Source organism: Parasteatoda tepidariorum, chromosome 2 (genome assembly GCF_982258835.1).
Source record: "Parasteatoda tepidariorum strain Cologne lab strain chromosome 2, Ptep-v5.0, whole genome shotgun sequence".
NCBI lineage: Eukaryota > Metazoa > Arthropoda > Arachnida > Araneae > Theridiidae > Parasteatoda > Parasteatoda tepidariorum.
The window spans coordinates 40,924,463-40,952,445 of record NC_141756.1 but is presented as its reverse complement, the minus strand read 5'-3'; the positions used below and the strand labels follow the sequence as shown (position 1 = coordinate 40,952,445).

General features: G+C 28.8%; 1 protein-coding gene across 1 annotated transcript in view; it reads left to right on the top strand.

The window, feature by feature from the left end:
- LOC107453741 (reelin) overlaps positions 1-24,844 on the top strand; it is an 87,691-nt gene extending 62,847 nt beyond the window's left edge. The window contains exons 49-63 of the mRNA XM_087157239.1: positions 1,303-1,496; positions 2,960-3,290; positions 3,617-3,831; positions 5,152-5,344; positions 5,813-5,988; positions 6,629-6,735; positions 8,517-8,791; positions 8,873-8,998; positions 10,208-10,292; positions 10,376-10,532; positions 10,667-10,836; positions 11,082-11,313; positions 11,390-11,558; positions 12,380-12,507; positions 24,492-24,844. Coding sequence (XP_087013365.1) covers positions 1,303-1,496; positions 2,960-3,290; positions 3,617-3,831; positions 5,152-5,344; positions 5,813-5,988; positions 6,629-6,735; positions 8,517-8,791; positions 8,873-8,998; positions 10,208-10,292; positions 10,376-10,532; positions 10,667-10,836; positions 11,082-11,313; positions 11,390-11,558; positions 12,380-12,507; positions 24,492-24,552 — 2,619 coding nt within the window. The 3' untranslated portion in view covers positions 24,553-24,844. The remainder of the gene's footprint in view (positions 1-1,302; positions 1,497-2,959; positions 3,291-3,616; positions 3,832-5,151; positions 5,345-5,812; positions 5,989-6,628; positions 6,736-8,516; positions 8,792-8,872; positions 8,999-10,207; positions 10,293-10,375; positions 10,533-10,666; positions 10,837-11,081; positions 11,314-11,389; positions 11,559-12,379; positions 12,508-24,491) is intronic.
- Positions 24,845-27,983: the final 3,139 nt, after the last annotated feature.

Below are 27,983 nucleotides of genomic sequence, written 5' to 3'. Positions count from 1 at the left end.
ATTTTATTTATTTTCTTGCCCTATCAAAACAGTTTTCAGCAATATATTTATAAACTTGTTTCCTTGTTATCAGGTTGCTATATATGAAATGTTGGATTCTAAAGCAACTTTGTTAATCTTTTTTGAAGTTATACTTCTTATGCGACTTCCAACAAGGTTGCGTTGAATGTTTAACACTACATTTTTATTGGCCGGGAAATCATGTGGTAGGATCCAGTTTTCCCTCATTCATTTCCGTATTGTTTTGGTTCTCACTAGCATAAAAGTCATAAAAGTATTGTTTTTCTGTAAATATTTTTTTAGTTTGATTTGATACACATATAATTTAATAGGATAGTATTTTTTATTTTCAAATTTAGTGGATAACAATTGTAAAAAATGAGTGAAAACAATCCCACGGACAATGCGACGGATTTAAGGTTATGTTAAGGTACGTCTCTTGTGAATATCAATTGATTGTTAGGTTTTCTCTTTTGAAATTACATTACGACGCATTCACATACATTATTAATACAAATACATTTTCAATGGCGAGACTAAGGCTCCTATACTATCAGAGCTGACCTATCAAGCAATATTGGAGCAAACAAGTTCCCAAGTTAACTGTTAACGTTATGTTAGTATTGTGCTTTTGTAAGCTCTTTGCTCCAAAAATAGATGATGAGTCAGCCTGTCTAATTCAGGGGCTCTAGGCGAGAGGATAAGCACTTCCACTGGTTCAAGTGGTCCACGAGGGAAAAATGCACAATATTACCGTTATTACAGAGCAGGGAAGCGAGCGAAGCAGGAAAAAGAGTCATTGAATAGAACTAGTGATCCTTCTACGACTGCTGATTCTTCTACAATTAACGCGGCAGGTTACGAAGTTTAACTTCTTTCGCGCCGAGGGACTCCACACACTATTTTTTTTATATATAATTATAAATTGATAATTTCAGGTCTATAATTTTAAGTAATTACTGTAGCAATACATTTTTAACAGTAAGCTTTTATTCTTTTCCTAATTCTCTGATAATTTCTTGAATGGGCAAATTTGTTGAATGCCAATATAATATTTTTTTGAATTAGACCATGATGAAAATAGGTTAGCTCTGATGCATAACAAACTGTAAGACCTTAGTTAAATAATTAAGGGAGGTTAATTATTTTAACTAAAGTGTTTTTTTTAGGCATACATGTCTTTCAGAAGCCAACTTTTTAGTTATTAATGTCAATAAATGTGTAATTCTTATTATGCATTTCTATAACTGTTCACAATTATACTTTTATGAATATGTTCTTGCACAAATATTCTTTTTACAGAGTTGCAGTCGTCAGTTAGTAACTAAAGATCTGAATCTAAAATCAGCCACTATCATTACTTTTTATTTCCGATATGGTTGTATATCACCACCTACTTCTAGCAACAACACTGTTTTTCTGCAATATTCATTAAATGGTGGTATAACATGGAAATCATTAAAAGAGTTGTATTTTAAGAGCTACATTTATCCCAGGTAATATTGTTTTACAGCATTATTTTAAAAACAGTATAAATTAGTTACTTGTTCCTAAAATCAGTTTAAAATGTAATCAGATTTTAAAATTATTAGCTCTTTAAAAGCTTATTTTTTATCATAGTTTTCTTATATTTGAAGATAAGTATGAATAATTATTCTAAGGATTTTGTTCTTCAAAAATTTTCAATACTGAATTAGATTCAATACTGTATTATAAGATTTTTTAGTTAAGACAAGTTTAAATATTTGGAGGGAAAATTGGTTTTTCATTAGGAAAAACACTGGATTAAGAAATATCTTAGGGATCTGGTGAAAAATGTATGCTATTCTAACTTTTAATAATCATTATAAAATGATTTACAATTGGAAAAACTATGTGAAAAATTTGATGTCAGATTCTAGAATTTAAATTTTATAGTTTTCAGTTTGAAAACTTTTTTTTTCAAATTAAGTGCTTTTATTTTTGATAGAAATCTGTTTTATCTATTTTAAATAATTGATATTGAAAATTGTATTAATTTATATTGCTATTATTTATGCCATATTTTTATTATTTATACATTGTTGTTAAACATTATAAACCAGTCCTTCTGATTTTGCCCAACTTTTGATAACTTTTCATAAGTTTTTTCATTCATGAAATTATATGATGAAACAGTTGTAAAATAAAAAACCATAACAAAATCTTTAATATAAATATATAGAACTGCCAATAGGAAATAAAAAAGAAATTTCATTTTAATTGAAAATGTAAAAATGAGGATGAATATGAAAATTATTTTATTTGATTCTGAACTTAAAATTTTAGTTCAGTTTTTAACCTGCTAACCAGGCTAAAATTTTTGTTTGCCTCGATTTTCATGAAAAATATTAACTATTTTTAAAATGTTAACAGTTGTAGGGAAAAGAACACTTTGGTGACTAAAACTGTAAAAGAATGTAGGAACTGAAAAAGGGTAACTAATTTATTGCAAAGTAATAATATTAACTTAAAATTTTGTTACCATAAGGTCTTAATGGCTTCAGTATCATCCACATAATTGAAGTGAAAGCCGTTGAAATAAGAAGTTAACATATTAAAAATGTTCCCTGTACTTTTAACGCTTCATATTTGTATACCACTGTCTTTTGGCACAAAAATACCATCTGTCAGCCCTTGTGTCACTTTGTAACTTTCAGCCTCTGTTATTTTCAAGTTTTACTCAGTTATTCTAGAGTAAAACATTGCTGTCCTCAAGTCAAATTCTGTTTTTCTTGAGTAAAAGTCTGTTACTTATTCACCAGCGCTAAATATTTGGTCCCCAAAAAGGAGCTGGTAAGTAGAAATTTTGCACCCTGAATTAGGAAGTTATTTTAATTTTAAAAGAAAGGTTATTTTTATGGGTAATAAAAAATATATTGCAAAAGTACTTAATAACTTCAAGCTTTATTTGTTTTAAAAATAATAATTTTATTTTTAGCTATGTTGTTGTACCTTTAAATGAAGAAGCAAGAGGAAGTGTTGTCCGTATTCGCTGGTGGCAACCTCATCATGGTGGTAGAGCACAACATGACTGGGCTGTTGATAACATATTTATTGGAGGAGAGTTGCAGGCACCAGAAAAATATCTTTCACTGGAAGAGGGACATTTTTTGGTTGAGAGTGAGTGGCTGACTGCCACTCATATTGCTAACGAAAAATACTGCCATAGTAATCACAAAGTGGCTGTTGGGAAATCCATAAGCAATGAAAATGCCATCATGGAGACTATTGATATTCACGTGAAAAAACATTATGTACTGGAATTTATGGTAAGTGGTATTGGAGATATTGTTTTGTGTACTTAAGTTTTTGTTTTAATCACTATTTCAAATTTAAATGTATGCTAATTTGAAAAGATACCATAGTAGCTGAGCTCTGTTGATATGGTACAAAATTTTTGTATTTGTGTTGAAATGTCCTGTAAGAATTTTTACATTGAAAATTTAACTATTAGTAAAAATAAATATATTTATTTTTTAATTAAAATAATTTTTTATCATATTAAATTTTAGCTTATTTTATATTTATGCTATTGTTATATTGTTGTTTAGCTGTTTCAGTTTAATTGAATGTGAGAATGTCATTTCTAATCTAGCTCTCCGTTGGTTGTAATGAGAGTTGGGAAGATCCAGGTGTACCTGTTAAACTAGAATATTCTGTTGATTTTGGTGAAACTTGGCAAGAAGTGAGTAAAAAATGTCTTCCAATGGAACTTTCCTGCCCTGGCGTGGCTCAATATCCATCCATATACTTTGCACCAGTTCCTTGGCAACGTTTTATTTTTCCATTGAATGGAGATATTATCTCTAAGTAAGTTCTTTAAGGTACTTAAAGTTTTTAATTTGATGATCTGAATTGCTAACTTTTCCATTAAAAATGTTTCATGTTTCATAAAAGTTAGTGAGATGAAAATTAATGAGAGTTTATTATGTTAATTACAATAAGCTTATTGATATTATAACATTTAGTTGTGTCAGAAATAATATTAGTTCTCATAGAATTCCTTTTTGACAAATTCAAATAATTTAAAAGATGCAATATGAACCATATACTTTGCTGTAAACTTTTCCCTTCAGTTATCAGAATTTTTACCCGCTTTTGCAATACGTATGCATCATTGTTCAAGAATCAAGTATATATTTAACTCTTTCATGTTTTTTCAAATAAAATTCCTCTGTCTGACCTGCATAGCTTCTCAGATTTCTGAAATTCAATTTGAGAAAAACAGTATAAAATCAATGCCTTTACAAGAATTTATTCATTTAAGGGGCTGTTAAGGATAAGACTGTCAAGCTATTGCTACATTGCTTCTCAATAATGTTTTTTGAACGTGCGTTACTGTATAATTGTAAAAAAATAACGTTCTTTACAAGAATACTGACATTGATATTGACATTTACAAGAACATTGAGATTGTTTTATGAGACTTGAAATTTGATTCCCATATATTAGCAATGATATAAAATTTCAATTTCTTTTCTTAGTTAATATATTGCTTCATTAATTTTAAGATAGGACACATTTGTGCTTGACAACAACTACTAGTTTTTTCTATGCTTGAAGAGAGTTGCCTCTTTTCAATAAAATCTGGTTTCTTCTCTCTTTGTTCAAAAGGAAGATCATTTAATACAATTATTTTTCAGAGTAAAAGTAAAGCATTCACCCTGCTGTGGGCCAGGGAGGTCATGGTGGTTAAGGTTCCACAATTTTGAGACTGATAACATGATTGCGGCATTGTGGTCAGCACTGTGCACTGGCCACCTTTATTTACCAGGCAAGCTGGTACCCATCAATCTGAAGCTAGGTGGCTTTAAGGTGTCACTGGGGCTATCGAACCCCAGTTCTTCAAAATGACAATTCTGTGCTTTAACCACTGAGAAATTGTGGCTCTTTTTCCCAGATTATTAGTGTTTATACATCATTTGAACTGTCAAAATTCTTCTTTGATTTAACTGTGACGTATTGGTGTAAAAAATTGTTAATGTAAACAAGCTATTCCATGAATACGATCAAAAAATAGTAATTTAATTAATGCTTTAGAAACTTTTGATTTAAAATTTTCTTGAAATTAAATTTTTTTACAAAACCTATTTTGCATTCAACTTTATTTGTGTTATATTTTCTTCAAAGGTGGACTCGATTTCGGTGGATGCAAGTAGCTACCCAAGATGCAATACCTTCTCATATGTGGACAATCAAGGATGTTTATATTGGCCCACAATGTCCCCATCATTGTCATGGTCATGGATCTTGTGTTGAACTAAAATGTAAATGTGACAAGGGATACCTGGGAGATATTTGTTCCAAAACAGAAGATAGACCTGTAAGTATATATTCATATACAATGTTGTTAAACTATATATTTATAATATGTTTTTATTGGAAAGGGTCAAGAATCTGATGATAATGCATTAGTATCTCCTGACAGTTATGCATTTTATATGTATGTTCTATACATTTTATATGTCTGTTCCTTACATTTATTAATTGCAATATATTATTTATTAATTGCAATATCTGATGATATGATAATGCATTAGTATCTCCTGACAGTTATGCATTTTATGTGTGTGTTCTATACATTTTATATGTCCTTACATTTATTAATTGCACTATAATTTGTCTTATTGTTTACTTGAAATTATATTTAAATAATCTTTTAAAAAATCTTTTTATTTCTTACTGAATTTGCTTTAAGAATTTAGTTCTTTATTAATATTTTATTTATTATTCAGGAAATTTTTTTTATATCATAGCATTGTTTATTGTAGCATTATTTCTTAACTTTTAGGTATTTTTGAAAGAAAGTTTCGATGGTAAAGATTTCGATCCAACCTTCTGGAAGTATGTAGTTGGTGGTAAAATTGGTCTTCCTTGTTCAGTTTTGGTTGAAGACTTTGCTGCAGTTTTCAGTGGTCCTGGACCTCGAGTTTTGGAGACAGTTGATTTAGATTTGAGAGATGCTAAGTATATCCCATGATTTTATATTTTATTTCAAAAATCTGGAAATTATCTCGATCCATGTTTCTAATATTTTATTATTTAATTTATACAAATAAATTGTCAGTTTATTTATCTTTAGACCTGGAATTTCAGATGAGAATAATATATTTTCTGTTCAGAATGATAATATTTAGTTTAAAAAAATACTGCTATGAAAATTATGTATTACTACATTTTTATAATATCTAGTCATTTACATTTCTTTAAATTAAGATACTCATAAAATAATACTCATAAGTTTAATAAGATTTGTTCACTGAAAGGAATTATTCATGTATAAATGCATAAAATTAAAGTTTTTGATACGTTATCTTCTCAATGGCTTCCTGTTATTTAATTTCACTGTCAAGAGTTTGTATAAAAATTAGAATTTTATTATTTAAAATAATCATTTTTAATGTTCTGAGCTAGTATTAGTTTCTTGTCATTTTACCTGATTCGATTTCTGTACAACTGGTTATTTGTGTTATTGAATTAGACAAAAGTGTATGTAGGAAGAAAATCACATATTTACGCATTACATTTTAGTTTAATATGATTATCCTTTAAAAGATTTTTTTATTTTATTTAACAAACATGTAGTATTCATGTATTTATTTTACAGGTTCATCCAGTTTGTTGCACAAATTGGAGGATATGGGGATAATTTAGCTTGTATTGGAGCAACTTCACGTAATCATAATGCATATCTTCAGTATTCAAAGAATGGAGGTTAGTATGATCATCTTACATCTTATTTAAGCCAACAAGGCTAATACTATGCAAATAAGGAATTTAAAAAAAGTCATTACTTATAGCTCAGTTTTTTAATGTATTAGACTTCAATATTCACAAATGAACAATTTTCTACAAAAAGTACACTTTAAAAGAAACTTTTGCTGACATTTTAAAAATATTTTTATCAATTGAAAGACAGTTTTGGAAAGGAGATATTTCTTGTAATTATTATTCTAAAGATAAGTAGTAACTGCACATAGACTATATTTGATTGCCATCTATCTATATCTTTCATAGCTGTAGACCACTTGACTGTTACCTCTATAGTGGCTACATTAATGAATTATCACTATTTTTAATAAGTGGGCTAGGTTTACCATAAAAGCAAATGCCTAATGTTATAAAGTTTTTAATAACAATGTATAATATGTAAAAGTTACGTTTCAACTATGTAAATAGATAAAAAAAAAAGTTTAAGCAAATTATTATGTAAGTGTGTATAGTGCACAAAAGAAACGAATCACCCTGAATTTTTTCTTCTTTTTTTGATCTAATGTTCATGTTCATAATGTTATGACTTTCATGTTCTAGGTTCCAAATTTAATCGTTTACAAGGTTAACGCAAATATGCTAATTAATTTGTGTGCACGATATTTTAATTAACGAAATCAGACACAAAAATTTACATTCTTTAAAGAAAAACGTTCTTTTTTTTAAAAGAAACTTGGATTCTTTACCCTCTAAATATAGGAGGTAGCTGCAATCTGAGAAATAGGGTCCCAACAGATTGGTCAAGAAAGGGGACCAAAGTTGGTCCCCTTTCAGCAAACAATCTTGCTATATCTCGATAATTTTTTTAAGTAGTTGGAAAAATTTTACACACAATTATAAAATTTATTATTTCAAAGATAACTCCATGCAAAAAATAATTTTTAATAAATATTATTTATCTTGTTGAATTATAAAGTACACAATATTTTATATCATTTTAAAGACTGTAATTTTAAATGGCAAAATACAATGTTTCAGCAAAATCTGTTATAAAATTTATTATTTCAAAGATAACTCCATGCAAAAAATAATTTTTAATAATTATTATTTATCTTATTGAATTATAAAGTACACAATATTTTATATCATTTTAAAAAATGTAATTCTAAATGGCAAAATACAATGTTTAAGCGAAATCTGTTGAATAGTTCCTGAGAAATCGAATTTTGAATATACAGCTTTTTTAAATTTGTAATTATTGAATTTAATTTTACCCTATAAAATTACAATCTTTAAAATGATGCAAGAAATTTGATGCATTAAAATTTGAATTTTTTCGATTATTACTAAATTAACTAATAGTAAATAATTATAAAAAAATTATCTTTGGATAAACGAATTTTATAACTATATTTAAAAAATTTCCAATGTACTTTGAAAAGTTCTTGTAATATAGTGAAATACACAAAAAGTAAAATTAGCATTAAAGGGTCCAAACTTTAGACTGCTCTCCTTTCAAAATTATGGGGACCATATTTGAGGATAAGGAATCCAAATCCATTGAAAAGAAGTTATGTTTATTCAGAGAAGGTAAGTTTTTACCTCTGATTTCGTAACTTAAAATATCGTCTGTCGAAACTAATTAGCATATTTGAGGTCATTCCCCAAGAACCATTAGGTTTGAGAGCTAGTACATGAAAAACTGATCATTAGTTTAAAAGTTATTTAGAGTGATTCTTTTTTTTTCCTTGCACATTGTATATTTCTACCTTGTTGTTTTGCAGGCATTAGATGGTATCTATTACATGAACTAGACTATTCTATTTATGCACAACCACATCATGATCACATACTCATTCCTGAAGATGCTAGAACAGCATCTACTCGCATTCGATGGTGGCAACCTTCTGGTTTTGTGGGAGAAGAACTTCTACCAGCACTCTCATTGGATGATATTTACATAGGTGGATCAGAAATTAATGCTTTTGAACTTTTTGACGATTTTGAAGACGTTAACGGACCCGAACCAACAAACTGGTGGTTTAGTCCTTACTCTAAAGTGAGGCAATTTTTCAAATATAAATTATGAAAATTTTTGTTCCAAAATTTGCTTCAAGCTGAAAAAGGATTTTTTTTAAAGGTGGAAAATGTTTATTGCTCTCGTCCCAGTCCTGCTCTTACGTGGAAAAAAGACTCTGACATTGAAGAGAGAGGAATTGTAGCAAGGGAGATGATTGTAGAAAACGAGTTTATGATTCAGTTTAAGGTAAATTTCAGGTGTTTTGGCAGAAACTTTTATCAATATCATGATGCATCCTGGTGATATGTATCTTTATGTGATGTATCTTTAGTCATGCATCTTTAGATGACATGCTTTTATAAGCATGTTGATGGCTTTGATAACTGATATTATGATAATTTTTATGAATAACGTTCTGTTGATGTGTTTTTATAATAATTTATGAAAAACAAAGGTAGAAAAGAGCTATTGTTACTTATAATGCAAAACTGCTTTATTCATCAATGTAGACACGATTTTGATGTAAATATATTTTAATTGTCCATGTTTTAATGTTGTACAATTTTTAATGGAAGTTGTGCAATTTTTTAATGGGTTCATGTTCTAATGTTGTACAATATTTTAATGAGTTCATTTTATTTTATTGTTTATGTAAATTCTATTTACTAACGCTTTATACTACGATTACCTACAAAATAACACCATGTTTTTAAACTATCTTTCTAACTTTAACACATTGTAACCCCTATACCGTAGCAAAGTAAAGTTATTGTATGGTGAAAAAAATTCCTTTTTTTTTTTGCATACTATTTGCTTGTAAGACTCATTATACTCATGTGTAACTGTTCAATTATATTATTTTAAGCTTCAATGTTTTGTACAAATTTAAAACAATCATAAAAATCTATAAAAATGGTTAAATCTATGTCAATCCAAATTTGTACATTTTAAAAACTGAAGTTACTAATTTTTTTAGATGACAGTTTTACACAATTTTTTTCTTCTTTTTGATTTGTTTATAAGAACCTAGTTTTTTGTTGCATTATATAATTTTTTTAATATGAAAAGCTGTTGTTTGTATGAACGTAACTGTTTCTAAATTTTTTTATTTTCTGTTCATCACTTCATTCCCTATCCCAAATTAAGAGAAATATTTTGTCAATGAGACAACTTAATTTGCTTTTCAAATAGTAAATAAAAAAATATTTATAACTTTTCTACATATTATCAGTTACTTCAGAAATTTTTTTTTAACATAATTTGAGCTTTAATCATTTATTTATTTGCTTATGCAACTCATAATCGCTCTAGACTTTTGCATTGTAATTTTTATTTTTTCATTTTGGGAACTTAAGTTGAAAACTTATTGTCCTTCATGTTAAAAGATGTCTGTATAGTGAGGTTCCTAATATTAAATAAATAAAATTTAACATATTTATTCATTTCTAACCTTAGATAGCTGTTGGATGTGGTGAATATACAGACAATTGCTTGACTAATAATAGTATACGATTAGAATATTCTAAAGAGCCTGGATCTGGTATGTTTAAAATTAATAATTCTAAATGAAATCTTTAATGTTTTGAAACTAATTTTCTTTTAAAATAAACATTCGATTAACAGGTAACTGGGAATTGGTGAACAGAGCTTGTTTTCCAAGTAGTACCATTGATTCAGAATGTGCACCTAATGAATTCCATTCTTCTTCAATCTATTCAACTAACACTCACAAGAAATGGACTCTTGTAATGCTGTACTTGCCTGAGAAAACCTTTTCTAGGTAAGGCAAATTTAATTATAGGATTTGATTTTTCTTTTACATTTCATTAAATATTTCATTCTATATTTGGCCCAAAGGCCTAGATTGCGCCAAGATTTAAATGTTTAATAGTCGCCTGTTTTCTTTCCACCTAGTACCACTCAATTCCGATGGATACAAGATACACCCACAAATATTCCCAAACCTCGAAATCTTCCTGCATGGGCTATAGATGATGTTTACATTGGAGAAGCTTGTCCTTCACTTTGTCATGGAAAAGGAGTTTGCATCAAAGGAAAATGTCACTGTGATCTTGGATATTCAGGTAAGTTTTAAACTTCAAGCTATTTGAACTGATAAATATATTATAAATTAGATTTTATTGTAAATTAGAAAACTTACTTTATTATACGTGATTTTATTATAAATACTATAATAATATACTATTATATTACTATAATAAACTATTTTAATACTGTAATAAACGTTACTTTATTATAAATTTCTTTATTGTAGAATATTACTGTATTATAAATTAGAAAAAAAATTATTTTATACTTTTTATTGCAGGCAATGATTGCAAACCATCAAGAACACTTACTGCTGCTCGGATTCTACCGACCACGTTTCTGGATTCTTTTGAAAATGGTCTTTCTGCTGACCTCTGGGAATTGGTAAAAGGCGGATGGATTAATCAGGAATGTGGTTCCCTAGCTCCCCATGGTGGTGGCAAGCACATGTATATGGGTGAATGTGGAAAACGAGAAATAGTCACCAAGGAGCTTGATGCCTCTACTGCCAGGTATATATTGCATTGTGATGCTTCTTCATTTTCAAGATAAAATTGTGTTGGATATTAAATCTAATAATTTATTTAGCAAACTGATGTTTGTACTGCGTATTGGAACAGAGGAAGGTTTCTCACAATGCCATGTAAACTTGCAACATCCTCTCTCATCAGACAAGTCTGTGATTCTCCAATATAGTATTAATGATGGTATTTCGTGGGAATTTATTGCGCTTCATTCGGCTATGGATTTCAAAAAGGTATTTCTTTCTAGATATTAACTATATCAGTGATTTGTGATTTCATTTATTTTTTACATTGTTTCATGTGAACAAATAAAAATTCACCGTCGGAAAAAATAATCTATTATTTCTATAAAATTATTTGTGCTGAGGTAAATGAATTTTGGTGAAGATACTAATCCCACAATCCTAAAAATTTAAAAAAATTTTTTACTTTGTCCTTTTGGAAAAAACACATGAAAAGCAAATTTTTCTCATATCTTTAGCACTATGAATTGTTAAATATGCATTGCAGACACTTTTTGTTTAATTTTGTTTAATTATTTTGAAATAAAAAATAATTAAATTTTTTAACATATTCAACCATCATCATAAAAATTGCCTAAATAAATAATAAGTGAAATTATTTTAAATTTATTAACTATCTCTATATGTGTGCCTTATATTTTTGTGCATGTTTGTATTGTCTCAATTAGTATTGATTCACTCATTATTTCCCCCACACCGTGAACGGGCATGCAGCTAGCATTTCATAATTATCAAATTTATTCCTAGATAGCATGTATATCTACTTTTAAATACTTTGCTGCCAGTAGAATAATTTTTATATACATTTATAATAATTGCTTATACAATGTATTAAATTTCTTGCATAATGACGTAGAAAATCTAAGGACTTATTAATTGGGTAAAAATGTTTTTCTGAGGTGTGGTTGCTTTAACAAACATAAATGAATTATATTAAAATGTCTTGATTTATTTATAGCTATAACATCATAGTTATATTTGTCTCTCTTGATTTATTTATAACTTGTTATATTTTTATTCATGAATTACAGCCGAGAAGACTAGTTTATGAAATTCCAGAGGCTGCTAAAGTTTATGGTGTTCGATTCCGATGGTGGCAACCTTTTCATGAAGGTAGAGGGTATGATCAGTGGGCTTTAGATAATGTTGAAATTGTTAGGTATGTTCAATATTTCAGTTCCAAATATAAGTAAATATTTTTATCTAAATTGTAATTTTAGTTCTATTGAAAGAAAATTATATCTATAATCTTAAAATTTAATTAACTCTGGTATTTTTTCATACTCGTCCTGAATGATTTCTTTTAATATGTATTCAATTTTTTTTTCTTTATAAGTTGACCCCCTAATTTGTGTGAATCTAAATGAAATATATGAAGTAGTTATTTATATCATCATTCAGTTTCATTATTATTTTATTTCTACTATTTTTATTGATAGCCTATTTTGACTTATTTAATAAATTTTATAATCAGGAGCAATATTCTATTAATTCATTATATTTCAAACGCAATTTGTTTATCAGATATGCAGGAAACTAAAATAAAAATAATTGGGTAAAAACTTTTGATTTATTAAGCAATTTGATTGTCATTTTTCTAGATGGCAGGTATTTTTTTTATCTTGTGACGACGGATTGGAGAAATGTGTTTTCTTCAGAGAAAATGTATTCATATGTAGAATTTTATCATTTAATTATAGACTAGCTCTAATTGATTAACATTTATTTGGTGGGCCATGCCTTTCCTAAGAATTTAATTCCAAAATAGTTCTCTCCCCCCCCCCCCAAGTTTTGCTTGCCACTTTTAAACACCTTTTTTGCCAGTGAATTGCCATTCATTTTCTTCATGTGTTCCAATATTTGGATATGTTTTGATTTTACATAATTTAGATTTAGTTTAATCATAGTTTTTGATTTTACATAGTTTTCTCAAAGCAGTTTATGAATTTCATTGTTTAATTGTTTCCAACCACACATCACTTCATCTGCATTATGAATCAGAAATGTAGTTTGCTTTCTTTTTGAAAATAAATAAATTTAGCGTTTTCTGAACAAAAGGAAAGTACAGGTTCTTTAGAAGTCTGGGAAAACCAGAAAATTCAGGGAAATTTCTATTATCTGAAAAAGCTTATGGAAATGTTCTAACTTCTTAGTGGAAGAAACTTTAAATTCTTAAATATTCGAATATTTTTCCTAAAGCATTTTAAATCTTAAATTTTTCAATAACTAGAGAAATCTATTTTACTCCTTTGAGCAATTATTTAGTGTCCTCTCTTTTTTATTAAATTATGTTTTAACAAGTAAGTTTCATTATTGTGTGCCAAAAAGTTTTAAATCTGCACAATATTAACACACATATAAACCTAACATAAAGAGAATCAAGCTTTATCTTTATTTTCTGACTCAACTGAGACGATGCCAAATTTCTCATAACTTACATTGAGAATTCTGAATGCAAATTTGCCAGGGAAAAAACTGAGTTTAATTAATAAAAAAAAGGAGAGATTATTTGTCCCAAAATATAGCATGCTGCATAGCTACTCATTGCTGTTAATATTACAGAGTAAAAGCATTCATGTAACAGCTCATTGTGAGCTTGGAGAATCATGAAGGCTCCATAATTTCATGACCAATGGCAGAATGGTAGTGGTGTGGTCATCATCTTCAAATCACCACCAGGGATTGAACTCTTAGGGAGCACATTGCCGTGTGTTTTCAGCTCCTTAATTACTGTGCCTTCATGGTTTGATGCCACAGTGTAGCTATTCTGAGCTAAACCACACTTTATCAAAAATCGATGGGGCTAAAAACTGTGTTCAATGCAAAAAATAGTTAGCCAAGTAAATATAGAAAAAATTGCTGGTGTGCTTGTAATCACACAATGCATGCATATTTACCTGAAGGAGACCAAGATTGACTTGCGATATTCTTTCTTGTATTTCACTCTAATATTGTTTCCTTTTATTGATTTAAATCATACATATTGTCTTATTGACAACTGATTGTATTTCCAAATTTTTAAAATGCTACTCACACACATATGCATTCACGAATAAACAAAGCACGTTCTGCTGCAGTATTCTCAAACAACTCAAAATAACAGTTTTTTAACTTGCTGGTAAGATATCTTTTGAACTAGTAGATTAGTACAGTGTACTAGTACAGTGTTCGTGACAGATAGGGGTGGTTGACTGAATGTAAACGATAGCAAGCTTTCTATAGCAACGAGAAATTTAGAAAACTTCCGGTGTGTCTCCGTATATGCTTACCAGGCAAAGGGTGAACAGACTTAATATTCTAGGAAGTTTTATTATTGTGATTTGTGTTGAAATTTACGCTTAATTTAACTTCATAAGAGTTTTCTGTAATTAATAGATTCTAACAGGTTATGATCCTAAACAAATTTAAGAAAATTAATATCACAACATAAGTAAAGTGTAAAGTTTGCAATGTTTTGAGCTTTATCCCTTATTGGCTATATTAGTGTAAAATATAGCCGTTTGTTATATATTTATTGTATAGTATCATAGCATGCTTGTGAAGTCTTCCGAATATATATGTTTGCTTTGTTGATATTTAAGTGGAAAGACTGCATTATATTGTAAACACGACATGTATAATAATAATATTGGAGGGCACTCTTTTGCAAGCTTAAGTGTAAAAATCAATTGAAAGTGGTAACCCGGAAGTCTGATGACGACCTTTAACCCCTAACGCCATATGTGCTTAGCTTTAAACGCTCAACCATCTATGGTTTCAAAATAAATTATTTTATTAACCATGACGATTTTGGTCACTTCTTTTTAATTTTGACTGTTCTTTTTTATGAAAGATTACAACTCAGAAGCTAAGTATTGGGCAATATTTTAATAAATATTGAAATAAATTATTTTAAGTAGCTATTGCATCATTACAGTTTTGGTCACTTGTTCACCAAAGGAGAAATGGTTAGTGATAATTATTGTGTTGAAAAATGTCCTTTTTGAAATGCTAATCATAGGGTGTCATTGAAAAAAAATTAAAGCAAAATTTTTATAAAATTGAACATTTAGTGATTCAAATTTCTGAAAGTAATTTTTTTAGTACCTTCTGTAACGTGTTAACTTCAGTCATTTTTCACCAAAATAAGAATAATTTTTCAATTCCATTTTTATAATAATTTGCAACTCAAATGCAAAGTCTAGCACCATTTTAAAGAGTGATATGAGGAGAAACTATTTATATCATAAAAATAAAAATTCTGTGATACAATATTTTTTTAAACAACATGTTTAGTTGGCTATTGTATTAATGCAATTTGGGTTACATTTTGACTGCCATTTTTGGAAAGTGTTTCATTTCAAATGTATAAATAGGTCTACAAAAGGTCTATTTCAAAAAGAGACATTGTATTAATATTTTTATATCATAAAATTAAAAATTCTGCAATTTAAATTTGTGAAATGATTTTTTTTAGTTCTACTATATCATGACAATTTCGTTCACTTTTTCACCAAAGTAAAAATTATTCCCAGTTCTAATTTCATAACGCTTTGCTTCTCAGAAGCAAAGTGTCTCACCATTTTAAAGAGTGACAGGAGCAGAAGCTATTCATCTCATAAAAATATAAGTTTTATGTTGCAATTGTTTTTTCTGAACAAATTTTTCAGTTGTCTATTGTATCAACTCAATTTCGGTCATGTTTTCACTCAAAATGGAAACTTATTTTTGGCTGTCATATTTAAACATTACAACTGAAGTACAAAATGTGCATTTTCAAAAAGAACAAAAGTAAAAATTCTTTAGCTTATATAAATAAAAGTTTGATGATCTGTCAAACAAATTTTACGATTCCAATAATTTTTTTCACCATTTTTTCTCCACTTGATTGTCATTTTCAAGTTTTACTACTTAAATGTAATGCGTGTAGCAGCATTTAAAAAAATGTCATCACTACAAACTGTTTACATAAAATGATCAGTGTATCATTATAGTTTTGATCAATTTTTCAAACATTCTGTTAGAATTTTTCCGATGTTTCCCAATTATTCCTATTAAATTTAAAATACTTTTAATAAAGTTCGATTTGTTTGTTATGAAAGTTTCATTGCTTATTTAAAAATATTCTAAGGTGAAAAAATGGCCATTTTCATAAAGTCAACAATGGTAAAGGAAAAAAAAATCAATAGAAAATTCTTTCAAAATTAGTTCTTTAATAGATATTTAAATCGATTGCTCCATAAAATTGAAAAATAAGTACAAAGAAATATTTTTAGGGATTATCTACATTTTCTAAGGTTTATAAAGGTTCACTGGAAGGCTACAGAGATACAAATCAGTTAGAAGCTTTTAGAAATATAATCGCTTCACCCTTAAGAGGACACTATACTGCATGAGAAACTTTTCATGGCGAATTCTCTTACACCTACTTAAACTCCGTAGTGATGGTGGTTTGCGCTAATGGTTTCCTAAAGACTGGTGGTCTGCCCTACATGACAAGGGTTGGCAAACTGCACTCAAAGCAACCCTTGTGAAAAGTTCCCCTCCTTCAATTATGCAATAAAACATCTTATACGATCGCGATCTCGCCAAGTGGTGGAGATAAGTCAATTGGTGTTTCCTCAAATTTTTCGTCAATTATGCAATTTTTAATTAATAGGAACTTTTTTATTTATTGTAATGTTTTAAAATTTTTTACTTCTGATGTCTAAATTGAGAAAATGGCCTCACAATTTGTAATGGCATGTCTTCGGATCATCCTCAGGGTTGTTTCCCACACCGCTGTCGATAGCCCATTGTGCAACTCTAGTGCGACATAAATAAAGTACTTGCCTAATTTAAAAATAAAATCTATCTTGAAACTTTAATTTTTTTTTGTCCTTTTAAAAGTAATAAAGAGCTTCCAAATTCGTGATTAATTTGAAAACTTAGATAAATTTTATGTATGACCAGGTACTTTTGCACGGTATACGCTACATTGATGCCTGGTCCTAGAATAGAACTCCAAACCTGTGGTATGGGATCGTGAATAGCTAACCACTCTCAGCCATCAAGCGTCTTCACATACATATAAATAATTTAAAGTTTAGAGAAAAGCAAGTTAAAGTACTCTTAGCGTAAACCATGAATTTTCAAATATTTAAAAAGAAATTGTTTTAAAAATAAGAAAATGCAGACAAAGAATGGCAAGATTATTCCCCCCCCCTCCCCTACGTAATCCTGAGTTATCTTGCCACAATTTGTTTGCATTTTTATGATATTTTGAATTTTTTTTAATATTTGAAACTTCATGGTTTACGCTAGATTTGCCTCAATTTTTTCTAAACTTTTAAAATACGAACCGATGGAAATGAAATAGAATTTGCTGTGAGTAGTTTCTACAGCGGTTCCTCTGCGCCCTCTTCCTTTACTCTTCTCCTCCCCCCCCCTTTCTTTTGCTGACAAGTTGCCTTAGTGTACTTTGATATATGTATATATATTTTTAGTAAAATTTTTCGTTTTATTCAGGAACAAAATATGATGGGGGGATTGGGGGAATCGGTTGCACATAGTTCGCATTGTTGATGTTTTTTTATAAAGAAGAGGATATTCACCGTATGAATTTGCCCTGAGCTTTTCTTTACGTTAATTATACTTAACGCTTTACTTTATACTTCATTAATTCTTTTTTTTTATTGTACTTCACTTTTTGAAAGTGACGCTTCCGTTTCATAAAATAACTTAAGTACCCCACAATAATATGCACTAAAAAATTGCTGATGATTTAAGGGTTAAAATACTGAAAATTATGAGGCGATAAAGCTAAAATTCTGGATGTCCTATGCTTCAACTCATTTGAGTTTTTCGCCAACCTGAGCTACGAGCTCGCAGTATTGCTTCAGCTATCCAATATTATATAGAGATCAGGGATTGTGATCCAGACAATTTGTTTGTTCTCTCAAAGCGAACTATAGAACTAGGCTAAGTCACGGTAGTGTAGTGTTGACCTCTGTGGAGGACTGAAAGAGAGTTGTATGTCCCTCTCCAATTTGAAGAAGTGCTGCAAGTTATGTTCGTTAGTACCGGCAGGTATGTATGGAACCTTCAGGTCCGCAGCCGTATACTCTAATCATCATGGGAAAAGGTAAATTAACCCCTTTAACAAGGTGAGTCACGAATCTAGTGATCGCCGCATCTGTATCATCATAAAAACTATTTCTCTTACACTGATATAAGTTACAAGATATAATAATACTATATACAAAAAAAAAGATAATTATGGAAACTAACAGGACTGGTTAATGAATTGCCTAGCTTGTAATTAAAAATAGATAGGAACAGAAAGAAATGAACTTACTGAAAGAAAAAAGTTGGTCTTAAACTAATCCCTTATAACGGTGACCAATGGTCTTTGAAACGAAAAATGAAATAAGTCTACTCTACTAGAAATTTTGGAACATTTTGAACAGTAATATTTACAAATTTACTCCAACCAAATGCAAATCGAACACTTTAATTACACTATACTATGGTTCAACTCGAACTGTAACATAATTAAATTTAGCACCTTAATGTGGTTGAAGTAAATTTGCACGATGTTTTGTTGTTGTCGTCGACCATTAAGATAGATAGGATGCGATTGTTCTTGTTTTCTAGTGGCGCCATCTGTGGCCAAGAATTCGACTTCTGCCACACTCATACGTCACACCCATTTATAGGGCGAACTCATTCATACACACATTCATTCGTCCACAGATTGTAATATTGACCTGAACCAGAGAACGATCAATCTCCAATTTAGTACCCCCAGAGGTATTGATTTGCTACAGATTTAGCGTGCACCCGACAGATGTAACGTGAAACAGTCACTATTTACTAAACGGGGAATCTTCGGGCGGCTGAATTCGAACTCACGTTCTCACAAACGTGAGTCCAGCGCCCTGCCAACCAGGCGCACGATGTTTTAGTTTGCTAATCTGATTTTTCCGCGTCTGTATTTGCGAAAAACTAGTTCTGAAACTAAAAGAAAAATTTTCAGAAAAAAAAACGAAAAAAAAAATTTTTTCGTTGTTAGGGTTATTTTTATGATTAGACTTATAATAATCTTCGATCACGACTATAATAATCTTCGATCTATAATAATCTTCGATCACGACTATTCATGATAATTATTAGGCCACAGATTTTTTTCTTTTTTTCCTCTCGTTTCTAACTATATTTTTATTAACTCGCTTTCGTGGGAGCAGGAAAGTTTGCCGATCCTTTTTAACTTGCTTGAGCATTTAAATCTCTACTTCAGTTCAAGTATGATGACCATCTAATTTCCTAAACACTACATTTCTTACTATATTTTTATTAATTCGCTTTCGCTTAAGCATGATTTTTTTTTTCGTGCTTGTTTGAGCATTTAATCTATTTGAGTTTCATGTATGATGACAATCCAAGTATCATTCGTTCCCTAAGCTCTTCAAGCCGAATTTATAATTTATCCAAATTCTGACCACTTTTCGATTAACTGGAGTTCACAAATCTCCACTGAAGCTTTTTATCTGCTGACAATACGCATTTTGATCGTTACATGTTCGTCAGATTATAGTTTAAATGAATAAATCGACATTGTAATCTTTTTCCAACTTTTTATTGTGTTTAAATTTTAATTGGAGCTCTGTCGTATGAAAGTATACGTTTCAATTTCTTCTTGGTTTTTACAAAGAAAAATTGTCTTATTATCCATAATCTCTTTCAATTGTTTTCTGTCTGTTAGTTTATTGTCTAAGAGTATTTATTGACAATCGACATTTTTACCACCCCACCGGTAATTTAAACACACTAAAAAAGTGTGTTTAAATTTTTACTGGAGCTCAGTCGTGTGACAATAGTTTAAATGCTTCTTGACTGTTACAAACATACAGAATGTATTATTTCATTATCGCCAACATTATTAAATATTTTAATCTCTTTCCCGACTTGCCAAATTTCATCTGGAGCTCTGCTAATACAATTTTCATTTGTTTCCTAAATGATGTAAGCAAAATTTATCGCCCAGAAAAATTTTCACCTTTTTCCGACATAAACTAACTAAAAAACTCCGCAAAACTAAGAAAGTACTAAAATAAAATAATACTTAGAAGAAAGTACTAAAATAAAATTTTTATAGCTACGTTTTTCAGATGGATTGAAAGTGAGAAAATAGTTTTATTTTGTTGTGTTCCATTTTTATAAAAAAATTCTGAAGCTAATGACCCCACGTCTTACGGAACTGACACGTCCTACGTCTTCGTTTTAGGTCTGACAAAAATGAAATGCATTTTAACCTTTTTTTGGCTAATTGAAAAACGCAGATAAAATTTAATTCGTTTTCAATTTTTATTAATTTTAGCAATTTCCCTTCAGGAAATTTCATAACGACACTGATCAATAAATTAGCCCTTCTTTATCACCGAAACTTATTTTTACGTGACCATAACTTTTCAATGCTTGATTTCTTTGAAAAAATAAATTAAAGTTTTATAGAGGAAGCGTGGTACGAAGGAACTAACAAACTGATTTTTTTCCAATACGTCTATATCCATTAGTACTTATTTTAAATTCAATTTTGCCATAACTATTTAAATGATAATATTATAACTATTTAGGGGAGAGTCGGGTAGCTCCGCCCAGCGGGTACCCCCGCCCACAGTCAATTTCATATGTATAGAATATTTTTTCAAGTCAATGGGCCATCGGACGTTAATTGTTGTATTAAAAAAAGATTATTTCCAAAGTTTCAAGTATTTATGCAGCTATTAACATGGTAAACAATAGTTTTGAAAATATGTTGAATACAGTAGTCATGAAATTAAGAAAAATTGGTTGAATGTTTCGATTAAACTTCATTTTAATACTACGAAAATAATTTTTTCTATACATACAGCATTAAAGTATGTAGTCTTAAGTTTAATTTGCACAAAGAAAGAAGTTTGTATGTAAAAAATTGTTCGAGTAATTACACATTTACAAAAAAATTGGATTTCGGATAGCCCCGCTCACTTGAATGTCTGGTATCACCGCCCAATTTTATTTCGTCGATAAATGTACGGTTGCAAAGATTATTATTTTATAGCTTCAAATTTGAATGTTATATGCATTTTTAACAACAAATATATGTTTTAATATTATATGAAACATAAATTTACATATTTAAAAATGAAAAATCAAAAAATCATAAATATTATGATAAGCTATTTGCTTACTTATTTATTTTCACTTATTTGTGAACGAATCAATCTACAGAAGCATTTGAATGCAATCAAAATACAAAGTGAATTTGTAATTTTATAAGAAGTATTTTATATTAAGTTTATAAGAAGAGATCAACCAAATAAGTTTATATTGAAAAACAACTATTGTTATGAATTATTGTTACTTAAATTAAATTATTTTCGTTAAATATTTAATATAAATATATATTAATATTATAATATATTAATATACATTAATAATGATAAAAAGTATGACATTTGTTGTTATTAAATGATAGAATTCACTAAAAGTATATAAATATGTAATAAATAAAATAATTTTGTGATAAAAATGATAAATGAGGTTTATCTATTGTCAATACATTGGTCATTCTCATTTACACCTGAAAAAATAGCCAAAAAACACAATTTTTGTAACTGGGCGGGTCTACCCGACACATTTTAAAAAGAGCTGAAAAACATGTTTTTTTAAATTTCTATTTTTTTAAGTTTAACTATTATTTTTTTGGTTTATTCTTTTTGCGTTATTTAATTAGATGATAAAACAATAGAAACATACAAAAATGTTGATTATTACTCAGTATTATACAGAAATATAAACAATACTCCTTAAGTGAGCGGGGCTACCCGACTCTCCCCTATTTGTAGTGAACAATTAAAAATATTTTTACTTTTTCAAAGTTTATGATAAAAAAAAAATTTTTTTAGAGCAAAAATTCTTGATGTATTTAAATTCAATGCGGAACATCTCTTCAATATAAATATTTTCCTAGTAATCGAACTGTATTATTTTCTTTTCATTCATAAATACAATTACATTGTTTTCTCATATGCTTGATTTGACAAGTTAAAGCCCACACGATAATACAAACTTCTATAAGAGGTTGGGACACTAACCAGCTTTGTATTTAGCAAAGAATCTTTGGGTCAGTGGCTCGAACAATGGCGTGTAACCCTTTTTTGTTCTAGCTGTCAGCCTTTATAGGATAAAAAGATCTTTAGAAACACTTTATAATTGTTAGTGTTACGCCGTGTCCATCATGTTACACAGAAACGAGATGATTTTGGGGGCGCACCCCCTTATCTTCTTTGTTCCACACCCTCTGGTTTCATAATCATGCCTAGGTCATCATCGTCTTTGGAACATTTTATTTACGTTTTAATCGTTGGCAACATCATGAATATTTATGGCATGATTGAGTCCTATAAAGTAGGTACGCCTAAAATACAGTGGCATTAAAAAATTCTTATCTTTTTTTTTAAATTAAAAGTTGAGTTACTATATATGGATAAAAATGTCTACATAACCTAAAATATATTCGAAAATAATATGATTGCTGCAAAATTGCGATATTTTCATTTTAGACGACTATGTATGCTAATGTACTCGAACTTATCTTTTATGGTAAAATTACTATGTTTAAAAAATTATCGATATCCTTTCTAATGTGTTTTCGGAGAGTTTGTAACAATGCTTTATGTTTTCGTAAGATTGGGATATAATTGTTCCATTTCATCATGTAGCTTGATATTAAAAATACAATATGTTTATACTTACAAATTATTTTTAAAAACTTTTTTTTCTCTGTAATCCTTAAATATATTTCTTTTTCAATCGTCCGTTTTCTAAGAATCACATTATCATTTGATTTACTAAAATTTGGAAGTGTTCCATTAATTTTAATATTAATGTGTTTACAGTTTATTTATAAAATTATTTTTTTAAGAATTTCTGTCCTGCTATTTTTTTAATCGTCTGTTTTCTAAGAGAGTTTCTAATATTATCGTCTACATTGAATAGATTGGGAAATAATTGTTCTATTTTAGTCAAACATAAGAACCAGATCTTAAGAATAGACTTAAATGTAGTTCTTATGTATTAACTAACCCAGTAATAGTTAAGATCCTGTAGATCCAACCCTAATGTGTGACCGACTTATGCACTTTTTGAAACTATTTTTCTTTATATTTTGAGAATAAAGTTTTGCTTTTTCGTTGTGATTTAGTTTGTTAACAATACTTCCATATATTATTTGATTATATCGTCCATCTGATTTGATAAAGTAAATGCAAATTTTTTTTGTACAGAATCAAAATATTAAAATCTGAAAAATCTATTTTCTTCCATTAAGTTCATTTTAGTGCAACCTAAATGATGTTTAAATAACTTATTTATTAATAGATTTTTTTTTAATCAACGTGTTTTTCGAAATATATTTGTGAAAAATAATTCTAAATTTTAACTTATTTCTTTCAGTTATTGTTTTATTTTTCTAAATATGTATAAAAAAAATGAATATAATCAATTAAGTAAACCAACCATGGAAGTACCGTTTAAAATTGTGTTAAAAAATATTTAAAGGGATTTAATAAAGTTTGATTATTACAGTAAACAAACTCTTAGCATTGCTATAAACTCATAACAGTTATATTTTAGGGGCAAGATATCCGAATTCGTTGAAAAAGAGGTATGTTTATTCAAGGATACGTTTTTGTGTCTGATTTCGTAACTTAAAATATCGTGTGCACCAATTAATTATCATATTTGAGATCACCTATATATCGAACTATTAAGACTGAATTCTAGAAGGTGAAAATCCGATCATTAGATCAAAAGTTATTCAGGGTAATCTGTTTGTTTTGTACATCAAAAACTGAGATTAAACACTGGTATGTGAGCACATTTGTAGTACATAATTTTGTTTGTGGTATGGTAAGCACATCGTCAGTCTTTATTTATTTTTTTACTCAGTTTTTTAGAAAAAATAAATATTGAGTAAATAACTCGATGACGGATAAAGTCTTAAATTTAAACATTATTTTTTTACAAAAATAATTGTTTTCTCATTAGTATATTTATTTCTTAAAAGGATTTTTGTTTATCCAATTTTTTATTTATCTAATAAATTAATTTACTTATTTATTTTTTCCTTTCTATTTGCAGTACTCCTTATGATCAGAGACGTTATCAAAATGCTGCCGGATATAGGAGGCCTGGAGCTTAGTTATGAATATTAGTGTGTGTGAATTTTTAAAGACTATTCAACATTTTTTTCTTCATTTGAGCATAATTTTTCTAATTTTGTAATTTGTTTTTATAGTTTTTTGTAATATAACTAATCTATTTCATGTTGTACATTTTTAAGCATTTCTATTCACTTTTATATTTTTGTAAAGAATTTTTATGATAAAGTACGTTAGTTATTATGTTTTGATATGTATTGGTGCATGTGCAAGTTAATTAAAAGAATAATAACAGCTTGCTGACAAGGAAAATAAAATGTAACTTTCTTGAAAGTTTTTATTTTTTTCATATGACATACTCCAAAATAAAACAATAATTTATGCTTTATATTTAACCGGCATCAAACTGTCGTCTCAATTTTGAGTTCACGACTTATTAATCAGGGTTCCCACGGTCCTTAAAAGTCCTTAAAAACTGCTTAGTTTTTATTTTGAAAATTAAGGGCCCTTAAAAGTACTTAATTTTGATTCACAGTCCTTAAAAGTCCTTAATTTCTAGTAACACTAGTTGGTTGAAACAATTTTTTTATCTTAGGAAAATATCCACAATTAAAAAGTAACGTCTTTCGCCTAGAATGAGATCCTGCATTGAGGGTAGAATATTTTGAATGTGTGTGAGGATAGGGGTTACAAGCAAGTGGAAGAAAACACGTCCTTATTGTTTTTTTTTTCTTTTATTAATTTTTTCATTAAAATATTTCTTTCTGGATCACTCTGAAAGAAAAAAATTTAGTGTGGGGAGAGGGGAGCGGTCTTGACTTATTTTTAGACAGTACTTAGAGGTACTTTATCAGCTGAGGACCTGCATTGACCTTCAACAGCCATAGGGTTCGAGAAATTCAATTCTTCTGACAGCACACGTGGTAGCTTTGATACTTCATTCAAATGTGAAATTGTTAGAAATGCCAGGAAAGTGTGTTTTTAATAATTTATGCACACTTGATGAAAAATATAAGGAATGGATTAGCATCTAGTGATCGTCGCAAGGCAAAGTGGATTTTTTTCCATTGTATCAGATTTTCTTCTGAAATTGAATTTTATAAGTGACTCCATTTTTTTAATATAAGGGATATTACGAATATTCGGCGAAGTATAATTTTAATCAGGAAAGTCATTTCCGTCGTTTTCTCATTGACACTTTATTTTTTTTAAAAGAGTGAAATGTTTGCTTTCTGTTTTCACTTTTGCTGGGTTTTTTTTTTTTTATTTCATAGCGCGGCAATTGAACAGCGTTTCTGATATATTTTATCTCCACTTTTAAAGTTATACAGATAAATAGATAACCGGTAAAATAAAAAATTGAATTTCTGCGTTGCAAGTTTTGTCTTAAGAATTTAGGAAAATTTTCTGTTTCTCTTTTGCTTTTTTGATTATGTGTGTTTTTTTTTATTTATTTTGATAGCATGTTTTAAAGAGCTTCTTTTTCGTCATTTTTTCTAAAAATCCGGCGATGGGAAACACTTAAAGTGTATTTTTCAACGTAAAATTTTTCTTATAAAAATTGAGAACGATTTTTTTGTTTTTATTTCGTTTGGCTTTCCCATTTTTTTTTATTTTTTAAAAAAAGCTCTTGTTTTTGTTATGATGCGGCAATTTTAAAGAGCGCTACTCTTAGACATTTTTAAATCGATGTATCGCGATTTATCGACTTAATGCACAATTACTTTTATTTTAGACAGTGCATCAGGAATCTGATCTAAGACGCTCTTTGTTTTTCTTGCCTAATCGATGTATCGCGAATTATCGACGTAATGCACATATCGGCAAACCGATATAATTACTTTTTTTATTTTAGGCAATGCATCAGGAATCTGATTTCAGACGCTCGCGGTTTAACGTGCGAGGATTCTTGCCTATGCTAACGCTATCACCGCTCTGACGAAGACTATTTTGATTTCGTCTAGCTGCGAAGATGTTGATTACATTTTTAGCTACGAAGATGATGTTCGTTTCGTGATATTGAACATAGCCACCGAGAAATAAGGCCGTCGAGATCATCAAGGTCTTTTAGTGACGTCACATTCTGTGGGGATATGTGATTAGCCGCCAATTTCAAATATTTGTCCTTCATTGAATAGCAGTGTTGTTTGTCCGTCGGATGTGTCCTTTTAAACGATTTAAAATAATCGTGTGTAGTTCCAAGATGTAAAGGGAACTACAAAAATGTGCCTAAAGTATCAGTATTTAGGTTTCCAAAAAATGAGGAAATTTGAAAAAAAAAAAAAATGGATTAATTCTACCAAACGAGACAGTTATCAAATAACCGTTAATAGTCGAGTAAGTATTATTTATCTTTCATGTTTTAATATTCGTTTTTGCAGACTTAATAATAAGCTTTTTAATTAAATATTGAAATAAATTGTATTTAAGAATTACATTGCTTTAGGTATTGCTTATTGTTGGCAAACATTAGAATATGAAACTAGCAAAACATTCGTGCTTTTGCAAAACTCTTAGACGTGGAATAAAACAAATTTAAACATCATTTGTCGTGTTTAAATGTATATATAAACAAATATAAGATGTCATTAAGAGTTAACATTTATATTATTTAAAAAAAACTAGTAAAGAATCTTTAGTTTTATACTTTTAAAAGAAAGAAAAATTAATAACAATATTGATTGGCATTTGAAGCTTATTTATTCTTAACGATAGCTTACGATCATATGAGTAAAACTTCATAAATATTCATACTTGAAAAAAAAAACTCCGGTACATTAGATTATCTTAATAATAAAGGAATTTGATTCATTGTTAGTAGCCATTTTAAGTTTTGTATGTTATTATTTTAATGAATATTAATGAAACTGTTGTTCTTGATTCATATGGTATGAATCTTTCGAATACAGATGAATCGTATTTGTGTTATCTTTGTGCTGATACCTTAAAATTTTTTTTTTTTACTATTTTAACAATTAACATTTCATACCAATTAAGGACAGTTCTGTAAACTAATATATTTTATTTACTATGTTGAATTCGTTTTAAAACTCGCACCTGAAACTGTTTCGTTCTGTATCATTTTCTCCCTCATTTTGTGAAAGGCATGTATGTATATATATATATATATAAAATATATATATATATATAGCCCGAGCATTGTAATTTTCCCCACGAAGCTAACCAATCTAAAATTCTGCCGTTACTTGCTAGTGTGTATATATTAGAATATAATAGACAACTTTTTAATTAATATTCAAAGTAGTTTGTTCATATTAAAAAATCTTCTCTATTTTCTTAGAATATGTTTTTTTTCCCTATAATTATCCAATCAATATTTCCTCCTTGTAATATATTTTTGTACAAATCTAGCAACAAAAAATTATTATTAAATTGTTATGTTAATATTTTCTTTATTATTTTTTGAACTACCATATAATGATCTATACTAAAACTAAAAAAGAAACACTAT